The following is an 11927-nucleotide window of genomic DNA, read 5'->3' on the forward strand; positions in this document are numbered from 1 at the left end:
TAGCGAGAATAGGAGAGGGCCTAGAACAGAGCCCTGGGGACACCAGTGGTGAGAGCGCGTGGTGAGGAGACAGATTCTCGCCACGCCACCTGGTAGGAGCGACCTGTCAGGTAGGACGCAATCCAAGCGTGGGCCGCGCCGGAGATGCCCAACTCGGAGAGGGTGGAGAGGAGGATCTGATGGTTCACAGTATCGAAGGCAGCCGATAGGTCTAGAAGGATGAGAGCAGAGGAGAGAGAGTTAGCTTTAGCGGTGCGGAGCGCCTCCGTGATACAGAGAAGAGCAGTCTCAGTTGAATGACTAGTCTTGAAACCTGACTGATTTGGATCAAGAAGGTCATTCTGAGAGAGATAGCGGGAGAGCTGACCAAGGACGGCACGTTCAAGAGTTTTGGAGAGAAAAGAAAGAAGGGATACTGGTCTGTAGTTGTTGACATCGGAGGGATCGAGTGTAGGTTTTTTCAGAAGGGGTGCAACTCTCGCTCTCTTGAAGACGGAAGGGACGTAGCCAGCGGTCAGGGATAAGTTGATGAGCGAGGTGAGGTAAGGGAGAAGGTCTCCGGAAATGGTCTGGAGAAGAGAGGAGGGGATAGGGTCGAGCGGGCAGGTTGTTGGGCGGCCGGCCGTCACAAGACGCGAGATTTCATCTGGAGAGAGAGGGGAGAAAGAGGTCAGAGCACAGGGTAGGGCAGTGTGAGCAGAACCAGCGGTGTTGTTTGACTTAGCAAACGAGGATCGGATGTCGTCGATCTTCTTTTCAAAATGGTTGACGAAGTCATCTGCAGAGAGGGAGGAGGGGGGAGGGGGAGGAGGATTCAGGAGGGAGGAGAATGTGGCAAAGAGCTTCCTAGGGTTAGAGGCAGATGCTTGGAATTTAGAGTGGTAGAAAGTGGCTTTAGCAGCAGAGACAGAGGAGGAAAATGTAGAGAGGAGGGAGTGAAAGGATGCCAGGTCCGCAGGGAGGCGAGTTTTCCTCCATTTCCGCTCGGCCTTCCGGAGCCCTGTTCTGTGAGCTCGCATTGAGTCGTCAAGCCACGGAGCGGGAGGGAGGACCGAGCCGGCCTGGAAGATAGGGGACATAGAGAGTCAAAGGATGCAGAAAGGGAGGAGAGGAGGGTTGAGGAGGCAGAATCAGGAGATAGGTTGGAGAAGGTTTGAGCAGAGGGAAGAGATGATAGGATGGAAGAGGAGAGAGTAGCGGGGAGAGAGAGCGAAGGTTGGGACGGCGTGATACCATCCGAGTAGGGGCAGTGTGGGAAGTGTTGGATGAGAGCGAGAGGGAAAAGGATACAAGGTAGTGGTCGGAGACTTGGAGGGGAGTTGCAATGAGGTTAGTGGAAGAACAGCATCTAGTAAAGATGAGGTCGAGCGTATTGCCTGCCTTGTGAGTAGGGGGGAAGGTGAGAGGGTGAGGTCAAAAGAGGAGAGGAGTGGAAAGAAGGAGGCAGAGAGGAATGAGTCAAAGGTAGACGTGGGGAGGTTAAAGTCGCCCAGAACTGTGAGAGGTGAGCCGTCCTCAGGAAAGGAGCTTATCAAGGCATCAAGCTCATTGATGAACTCTCCGAGGGGACCTGGAGGGCGATAAATGATAAGGATGTTAAGCTTGAAAGGGCTGGTAACTGTGACAGCATGAAATTCAAAGGAGGCGATAGACAGATGGGTAAGGGGAGAAAGAGAGAATGACCACATGGGAGAGATAAGGATCCCTATGCCACCACCCCGCTGACCAGAAGCTCTCGGGGTGTGCGAGAACACGTGGGCGGACGAAGAGAGAGCAGTAGGAGTAGCAGTGTTATCTGTGGTGATCCATGTTTCTGTCAGTGCCAAGAAGTCGAGGGACTGGAGGGAGGCATAGGCTGAGATGAACTCTGCCTTGTTGGCTGCAGATCGGCAGTTCCAGAGGCTACCGGAGACCTGGAACTCCACGTGGGTCGTGCGCGCTGGGACCACCAGATTAGGGTGGCAGCGGCCACGCGGTGTGGAGCGTTTGTATGGTCGTAACTCCAGAAGATTCATCGGAGTTTGTTTTAGTTGGAGAGCATACGCGTACTCCTCTTCTGGTGGCCACCATCTTCCTCGCGCTGTTCTTTCTCATTAAACATCTTATTATGTCATTTAGGTGACTATCGATTTTAATAAATCTTTTTAGATGACATCCTACTCACTGTTTGAATCAACGTTATTTCCACGTCATTTCCATGAAAAGACATTGAACCAAAGTGGCATTGACATTGTATTGACGTCTGTGTCCAGTGGGATAGAACAAAGTCACCACAGTGTGTGTCTTGTAAAGTATTAGCAACTATCTTTATCTATATCATTGACCTTAGAAAGTGGAAGAACCAGACACTCATCTCTACACAACATAAACAAAAGGTTCAGAGGGAAAGGTCCAACCTTTAAATCAGTTATTAACCACTTTAAAGGACTGTCTATAGCACAACTTCTGATTCATGACTTCACCACTGTGACCGGAAATGGATCTATCTAACGTGGTCCATCGGTAACAGCTCACCGTAATATCGATCTATGTTAGCCTGCTGAGCCAAAGCCTAGGCATTAGCTTTGGGAGCCGACACAACTCAGGTCTCAGGACAGGTTTAGTCATCAAGCAAGAGCAAGGTTCCGAACCACCTCCATTACACAAACAGTGATGCAGCCTTTATTTATCTTTTATGTGAGGCACAGTTCACTGTATTTGTAAAAGCATGAGGGTTAAATGCATCCATTACGTCCACAGTCTCATCTGTTATTGAGATGGCATAATCATAGAGATAGAATTACAGTACATTGACTTGAATTGCGATTCTCTGTTATAGTTATTCTATTTCTGTGGGCATAACCTGCAGGGGGCAGAGTGGCCCCCTCTCGGAGAGATCTCCTCATGTAAACATTGACAGTACAGGGAGGACTAGTGGAAACCCAGGATGTTTTTCACAAAGTGAGATTAATCAGTCAGCCAGCTAACCCTTCCTTTGCTCAACAAAACATGATGAAACAACTGAGGGTTTCCATTTAATCAACAACTGTCAAATGTCTCCACACACTGTACCTCAGTGGTGTCTTTGCAAACAGCTCAGATCCATTGGAAGTATTGGAAAAGAAAGGCAGCATTCAATACACAAGATTCATAGGCACTCGATAGTGTGAATAGTTACATCATACCCTATTATCAGAGATGTGTGCATGCACAAGCACACGCACGCACGCACGCACGCACGCACGCACGCACGCACGCACACACACACACACACACACACACACACACACACACACACACACACACACACACACACACACACACACACACACACACACACACACACACACACACACACACACACACACACACACACACACACACACAACCATGTACTAGAGGGTATGGTAGACAAACATCTGACACATTTGTAGGCTGTTGTGAAGCCTTATTATTGAGTTAGTGGGGGTACGAGAATATTTGCTGAACGGGCACCATTCATTCACACTCTAGTATGAAACACCTGGAGGTGACAACACACTGCATACACTGACTGTTTTAAACACTGTTGCGTAGTGTATGCTTGTAATACACAGCATACTAAATTACTGATCTCAATCCATTTCCACACAGCTACTCTCATTTGAAGTCGTATGTATCCCTCAATTGGAATAATAAGACATATAACTTGCAAAAACTAGCAAAGGCCGTATTTTTCCACACCATCAAGCCCAAAAATACGACATGACAAGTTACGATATTGTGCTGTTGTAATAGTTTTGAAATCCAAATATAGAAAAGATGCATAGTGTGTGTGGAGCAGGGAGCAACTCTACCCCCCTGCTCTGTCTAAATCTACTAGTGGACTATAGTGTCTCCAACACTTAGTTTTGAACAAAAAATATTTATTTAAGCTGGTTCCTTTCTGGTCCACAAACATTCTTACAGGTCACATGTCAGACTCGTCAGGCCATAACAAAGTTAACAACCCAAAACACCCAAGTACACAGTAAACTCCCCCTACAAGACGTCACAACCTATGACAAACAAGAGCTCATGAAACATTCACCAAGAATATCATTGACCCAATAGCTCATATAATAGTCCACTGCTATTTATGTTACTGTAAGTACAGGTATTAGAGAAAACAATTCACTCACATGTTACTTGTTTTCCTCTTGGTTGAGTTTGCTGCCCCTCCCCTCTTCTTCTGTTGGGACTGAGAGCTCCCCATGTTGACAGGGCCGATACCCCTCCAAGGGGACTGGGCCTTTACCTGTCTGTGTGTAAGTCTATAGATGTGCGTTCTACTTTAAGTGTGCATGCGTGTGTGTGGGTTCAGTGTCATCCCAGGTCAAGTTAGCCAGGGTACTGTTTATGATTCCTAATACTGTACTGCTTCAGTGAATGACGCTGCAATGTCCGTCTGAAACAAGCTCTGGTACAGTTCTACAGCTCTAACAGTTTCTCTCAGCTGGCCTCCTCTCTCCCTCTCTCCCATAGACTTATTGCTGCCTCCCTCTTTTTCCTTCTCTCTTTCTCTCCCTGGCCCCTCCTCCCTCACCTCTAGCACACACATGCCTCCATGCATGCACGCCACACGCACACACACACCAGGGAACAGATCTTGGTAAACATTCGGCTGGGAGTTACTGTATGCTGTAATAAATCCAGGTGGGGACAATAAAGGGAGGGGGCTAGAAGGTACAGCAGGTAAAGAAGATCAAGTTTCTTTGCCATAAAGAGATGTCATGTGACCATAATACGGGGTTGCGTCCTAAATGGCAGCCTTTTCCCTACAGTGTACTACTACTAGAGTGTACTATCCATTAGGCTCTGTTCAAAAGTAGTACAATATATAGGGAATACGGTGCCATTTGGGAATCGGACCAGATAGCAGGCAAACAACAACCCATGAGAGCATACAGGACTCTGCTTGATGTGACAACATGGTGATAGATACTTCTGGTTCAACCTGTCCCCATGCAGATTAAGAAGGAGGGATGGTACCATGTTTTGACAAAAATGTGAACAGCATTCATTCCAAACATTACAGTTACAAGGAAGCGATTGTCTGACCAGACAGCAATTCAATTGCGAGTTGCAGTATTCTGACCTCACATTGGATTATATGCCTTCCCGTCTATTTGAACATATCAGTACTTTTTGCACAGATATGTGCTGTTTTGCATGATGAAAAGTCACCATTAGCGTACTGTAAGAAAAAAGATGCAACTCATTGTGACAAGGAGGAGATACATATAACACAACATGAATGGGAATTTCCCTTACAGTTATGAATCCACACTGGATCAATACCATGAATAAAAGCAAGAGCTTATAACATTTTGTCAAAGATCTTTAAGACAACTTTGTTTCAGGTTTCAAGCTCCCACAAGCCAGCAAGAACAGGTTCTGCTGCTCGCACTGACTAATTATTTTAGTTGCTGAACTAATTTACCACAGCATAATGCTTCATTGCAGATTAACAGTTTATCTGGCAGAGTTGGGCTATCAAATCCTGTTGAACATAATCAGTTTAGAAGGTGAATGAATCCAATTCATTCATGAAGAGCCAATATGGGAACAATGGGCAGTGTTAAATTCAATGAATTAATGAATTCATCACTCAGAATCTAGCCTAGCCTACTGCTCAACAAACTGCCACAATGCTGCCCCTTGACCTGTGCATAATAACAGAGGTCAAAGTCACATATACCAGACAGCTCTCTATCACACATACACCAGGTCATCATGAGTCATGTAAACAAATATTATAGATACTGTATAGACTAAGCAGCGTTCGGCAATAGATGGCTCCTAGGCCAAAACCGTCCCGCAAGTGTTTTTATTTATTTAATGGGTGGAGGTTTAGACTGTAAAATAACCAGGAATTCAGCAACAACAAAAAAAGAATATTCAGGAAATAAGTATTCCTACCAATAAAAAGAGACACATTTGATTGTTTTTCAATGTAATCAAGGTATGAAATTATTGTTATTTTCAAATAAAATCTCTTTTTGGGTATACTTGTGGTCAATTTGCAGTGTACAAATGAAAATTATGTTCCACCCCCCCCCAACCATTCGCTCGGACATTCTACATACTACAGAGGTACATCCCTAGCCATGTCTACTGTACAGACTAACACTACAGTGATACATCCCTAGCCATGTCTACTGTACAGACTAACACTACAGAGATACATCCCTAGCCATGTCTACTCTACAGACTAACACTACAGAGATACATCCCTAGCCATGTCTACTGTACAGACTAACACTACAGAGATACATCCCTAGCCATGTCTACTGTACAGACTAACACTACAGAGATACATCCCTAGCCATGTCTACTGTACAGACTAACACTACAGAGATACATCCCTAGCCATGTCTACTCTACAGACTAACACTACAGAGATACATCCCTAGCCATGTCTACTGTACAGACTAACACTACAGAGATACATCCCTAGCCATGTCTACTGTACAGACTAACACTACAGAGATACATCCCTAGCCATGTCTACTGTACAGACTAACACTACAGAGATACATCCCTAGCCATGTCTACTGTACAGACTAACACTACAGAGATACATCCCTAGCCACTACAGGTAAATACTGTCTACTACAGACATACACTACTGTTCAAAAGTTTGGGGTCACTTCGGAATTACCTTGTTTTTGAAAGAAAAGCAAATTTTTTGTCCATTAAAATAATATCAAATTGATCAGAAATAGACTGTAGACATTTTTAATGTTGGCAGTTTTTTAAATGGAATATCTACATAGGCGTACAGAGGCCCATTAGCAGCAACCATCAGTCCTGTGTTCCAATGGCACGTTGTGTTAGCTAATCCAAATTTATAATTTTAAAAGGCTAATTGATGATTAGAAAACCCTTTTGAAATTATGTTAGCAGAGCTGAAAACTGTTGTCCTGATTAAAGAAGCAATAAAACTGTCCTTTAGACGAGTTGAGTATCTGGAGCATCCGCATTTGTGGGTTCGATTACAGGCTCAAAATGGCCAGAAACAAAGACTTTCTTCTGAAACTAGTCAGTCTATTCTTGTTCTGAGAAATGAAGGCTATTCCATGTGAGAAATTGCCAAGAAACTGAAGATCTCGTACAACGCTGTGTACTACTCCCTTCACGGAACAGCGCAAACTGCCTCTAAACAGAATAGAAAGAGGAGTGAGAGGCCCCGGTGCACAAGCCATTTCCAGCTACAATAGTCATTTACAACATTAACCATGTCTACACTGTATTTCTGATCACTTTGATGCTATTTTAATGGGCAAAAAATTATTTTCTTTCAAAAACTAAGACATTTTATGTGACACCAAACTTTTGAATGGTAGTGTACATTACCTAGCCAAGTCTACTATAGACACTACTGATAACAGACAAGAAGAAAAAATGCTTCTTTATTGAACAGCATCATGGTAGGAGTCCTATCTGTCTGTGCTGTTCGTGTTCACAATACTGATCGCAAAGATAGCCTTTTAGCCGACGCCTTGGCATTGTCACATCGTCACCTTTCAAAGAGGATCATTCTTCCTTGATCATTTTCACTTCATGCTCAGTTACATGTTTTGAGAACATCAAATAAGACACAGCTTAAAATTAATTTGCTTAAACTTTGTGACCGTCCATACTTTTGAGAACCGATTTAGCACATTTTTATTTTGCTGTAATCCGTTATAAACAGTGGCATGAAACAGGTTGAAAACAAAAAGACTAGGTACACACAGCCTGACATCTACTGGTAGCCTGAGAGAAATGTTATTGCTGGTAGTCTAAAGGCTTAGTCCCCGAGAGGCACTCAATAGTTCCCACTCTAGGCATGACATGATTTCCCAAAGATCTTGGACAGGGCTTTCCATCATAATTACAAACCTTTATATAATGTATAGTGTACTTGCTTTTTGTCTTTTTAAATGTTAATAGTTGAGTCCCCTACTCATGCAGTAGGCCTCATTGCCATGATGGGACTAATGATTACCACTGAGATAGATAAATGTGACCATGTTAAAGTGATCAAAATGTTTCAATGTGTTATGAAGTTACTAGGAAACCTCACACACAGACCAGACACATCTGGTGTAGGCCTTCTGTATATCCTAGCCAGCAGCAGTGACAGTGCAGTCTTACTCAGCGTTGGGTTTCCATTGAAATCCAGGGGACCGTGAGAAATATGGGGATGAGAAATAGCACAGTGTTGAGTCAACATCTCCCCTTCACTTCCTACTCAACAAATGATAACTCATCCTCCCCAGTGTACCCAAACTGGGGAAACACTTAAAGACAACAAACTGCAAGAGTCCCTTCCACAACCACAAGTCTATAAATGGCAGGGTCATGGAGTGTCTGTGAATCTCTCCCTATAACTATTTTCTAATACTGCCTGCTGACATATTCCAATGGTTATTTTATAATACTGCCTGCTGACATATTCCAATGGTTATTTTCTAATACTGATCACATTTGCCATTGTTTTCTCCCTAGTGTTACTCAGAACGGTATAGGCCTCATAAGCTCAATATAAATGGATTGAATTCAATTGATTTCAATTCAGAACATTTGTGCTAGCAGCCATGGATGTCTTCAACTCACAGGAAAACTGGGAGAAAACTGGGGGAACTTGCATTCCAGTGCCCCAAATGGGAATATTCTGGGAATTTATTTATATTCCCAGAAACTGCAACTTGTTTCCCCTCCAAATGTTAAAGAGCAGACTGGATGAAAGGATCCAAGATCCCACCCTCTGCCCTTCTTCTCCAATGAGCTTTGAGAGGAATTTAGAAAATAAGGATGGAGGAAGAAAATATTTGACGGCTAGTAACATTTTCAGACCCAACCATATGTTGGCTGCTCCCACACCTTTAACTTCCACTTCCTGTTCATTTGAGCCTCAGCATCAGCCTGGGGTGTGCCGGAGAATGATTTCATCTTCCTTACTGCTCCAAGGGCCTCGGGAATGTCAAAAACGCAACAGTACATGATACAATGTGCCTGCCTGCAAGCTTGAGGGAACCAGTAAGCCAAAATGGAGAGTTTATAATTAAGCAATAAGACTCAAGAAGGTGTGGGATATGGCCAATATACCACGGCTACAAGCTGTTCTTAAACACGACGCGGAGTGCCGGGATACAGCCCTTAGTCATGGTATATTGGCCATATACCACAAACCCCCAGGGTTTTATTGCTATTATAAACTGGTTACCAACGTAATTAGAGCAATACAAATAAATGTTTTGTCATACCCATGTTATACTGTCTGATATACCACAGCTGTCAGCCAAGCAACATTCGGGGCTCGAACCACCCAATTTATAAGAGTTCTCCACTCATATCAATTCCCTCATAATGTAACTTAAAGAAAACACATGGAAGGTAATGAACTTTCCAGCACGCAGGCTGCCAGTATTTGACCCTCTGTCTGAGCTGTTCTCTTTCTGGGGTTAACGCTGTGTTTGTGTGCTGTGAAATGGGAGTTCCACTGGGCACAGATGTCAATTCAATGATGTCTATTCTATATTGGTTCAACATAATTTAATTGAAATGACATGGAAACAACATTGATTCAATCACTGTGTGCCCAGTGGGGTGTGTGCGTGCGTGCTTGGTGAGCATGTGTGTGTGTGCTTGGGTGTGGGTATGTGTGTGTGTGCGTGTATATTCATGGATGTGGATGTATAGGCCCGGTATTTTAAGCCACGATTGGCACCCTGGTCACTTCAGACAGACTTTACATTGCCTTATGTATAGTGCTGTGTGTGTGCTGTTGAACCTTGCCTTATGCTGGCTACTGGAACTTAGGTCTTTGGTCAACATGTTGAAATTCTGTGAAAATAATTTATTCTTGTTGGACAACAACCACAATCAATCGATTGATCAATCAATGTCTGAATCACATTCTGAGAAAGGCAAATGCACTGTCGTGTGTGTGTGTGTGTGTGTGTGTGTGTGTGTGTGTGTGTGTGTGTGTGTGTGTGTGTGTGTGTGTGTGTGTGTGTGTGTGTGTGTCTGTGTGTGCGTGTCTGTAAACTCAATGGTGAGGTTTAAAACCCCTCTACATACTTTACATAGTCTGCAATTGTCACTCTATCCTCCAGTCCTCACTAGACCTCCTACTTCAGAGAACCTCAAGTTACCTCACCTTACAAGACGTCACCTTTCAGTCAGATGGCTTTTCTTTACTAGCAGGTTTACTAGATGCTGTGTAGCCTGCCTGTGTTAGCCTAGAATTCAATCAAACCCACACTGCAGAAGCCCAAGCTGTTGTACTCAAACATGAACTAACAGTGTTATGTAAATAATGGGCAGCCCCCACAAAAACCAGGTTCAGACATTTTTATTTGACAACTTTCCAATTTTCATCCAAATAAGGGAAGGCCTTTTGGTTAATCAGCGCATGGATAAAGTATCATGTGGTTGAATACGTCTTAAACATGAACACATCACAAAGATGAGGTAGAAAAGCCGTAAACAACAGGCTTAGAGGCATGAACATGTATAAACTAGTAGTGCTCACACCAGATCAAAGACACTGGCTGTGGCTAGTTGTTTCCTAGAGCTTATAAAAAAGTGTATAACTTTGCCACACTGTAAGAATAAAAGTCATGAGAAAATTGAAGCCTTTAATAGTAATCCTCTCTTGCTAGAAACCCCCTGTCCAGACAGATAATGGAGAGCATTGGTAAATGAGGAATTACGTTCAAGTAGAATGGACAGACTACAGAGAAAGACAATTCAGTAGTATGATTTTTTTCACCCTCATAGAATCTCCTTCCTTGAGGACTAACCCTAACCCTAGCCTATATATTATAGAAAAATATATTTGCATGTGAAAAGGTCATGGGATGCATTTGCTCCATTGAGTCATAAAGTCTACATAAGTGTTACAATCATGACACAACAGATTAACAGTCAAGACTAGCCTAATGGTGTGATCTTTTGCTAAATGACTTCACATAGTCATAATAGCCTACCTTTATGAAATGAATACAATACTATATCTATCATCATAACCAATAAACTATAATACCTGTGTTAGTCCAAGTTTCATTCACAGGAAACTTGGTGAACAGATGAGACTATGGCTTCAAATCATGCTTTAAAAAGTCATTGCTCTCATGGAATGTTACTCTTTAAATACAGATAGTGTGATGATGATAGGCTACAGTCGTTGGTGTCTACACATGGGCCAGAGTGTGAATTTGAACATGCATGCTTCCTCTTCAACAAAGATATTGCAATAATCATAGAAATCCTGTTCTAATTCCTAATTCTATGGCCATAATAACATACGCCTATGATGTTGTGCTAAAGTCAGTTCAGAATCACTTTTTAAAACGAAACTCTACTTTAAAATATAATATAATTAATATTCCAAATTAATAACCTTGTCGAGAAGGAATCTGCAAGTAAGCATTTCGTTGGACGATGTATATGATGCATATCCCGTACATACGACTAATAAAACATGAAAAACATTTTTTGCCGGCAAGAACAGTCAACACAGAACTGGCAATTATAGTCTACAGTCCAAAAGTTAAATGTCCTACTTTTCCAGTGAACTTTCCGGAGAAATCAGCTATCCAATTTTTAAAAAACGTCAAAGATGGTGTTATGAAGTTATTTTCTTCACTATGAAAACGTTCCTTGCAAAGCACGATGTGAGCGGCAGTCCCAATGCCCTTTTTTCACTGTGAAAACGTTCCATGCAAAGCACGATGTGAGCGGCAGTCCCAATGCCCGTTCTTCACTATGAAAACGTTCCATGCAGAGCACGATGTGAGCGGCAGTCCCAATGCCCGTTCTTCACTCGGATAAATGGGATATTAACTTTCCGGGGCCAATATTCCAGGAATGTGGCTTAAAGAAACAGTTAATATACGAAATTAATCCTATACATACGAACACAATGTTCTCCTCTC

At 43.0% G+C, this 11927-nt stretch overlaps 1 protein-coding gene across 1 annotated transcript in view; it reads right to left on the bottom strand.

Annotated features, from left to right (window-relative positions):
- Positions 1–4472, bottom strand: part of tacc1 (transforming, acidic coiled-coil containing protein 1) — a 46817-nt gene extending 42345 nt beyond the window's left edge. Inside the window, exon 1 of the mRNA XM_046341683.1 lies at positions 4140–4472. Coding sequence (XP_046197639.1) covers positions 4140–4213 — 74 coding nt within the window. The 5' untranslated portion in view covers positions 4214–4472. The remainder of the gene's footprint in view (positions 1–4139) is intronic.
- Positions 4473–11927: the final 7455 nt, after the last annotated feature.

This window comes from Oncorhynchus gorbuscha, linkage group LG03 (assembly GCF_021184085.1).
Source record: "Oncorhynchus gorbuscha isolate QuinsamMale2020 ecotype Even-year linkage group LG03, OgorEven_v1.0, whole genome shotgun sequence".
Taxonomy (NCBI): Eukaryota; Metazoa; Chordata; class Actinopteri; order Salmoniformes; family Salmonidae; genus Oncorhynchus; species Oncorhynchus gorbuscha.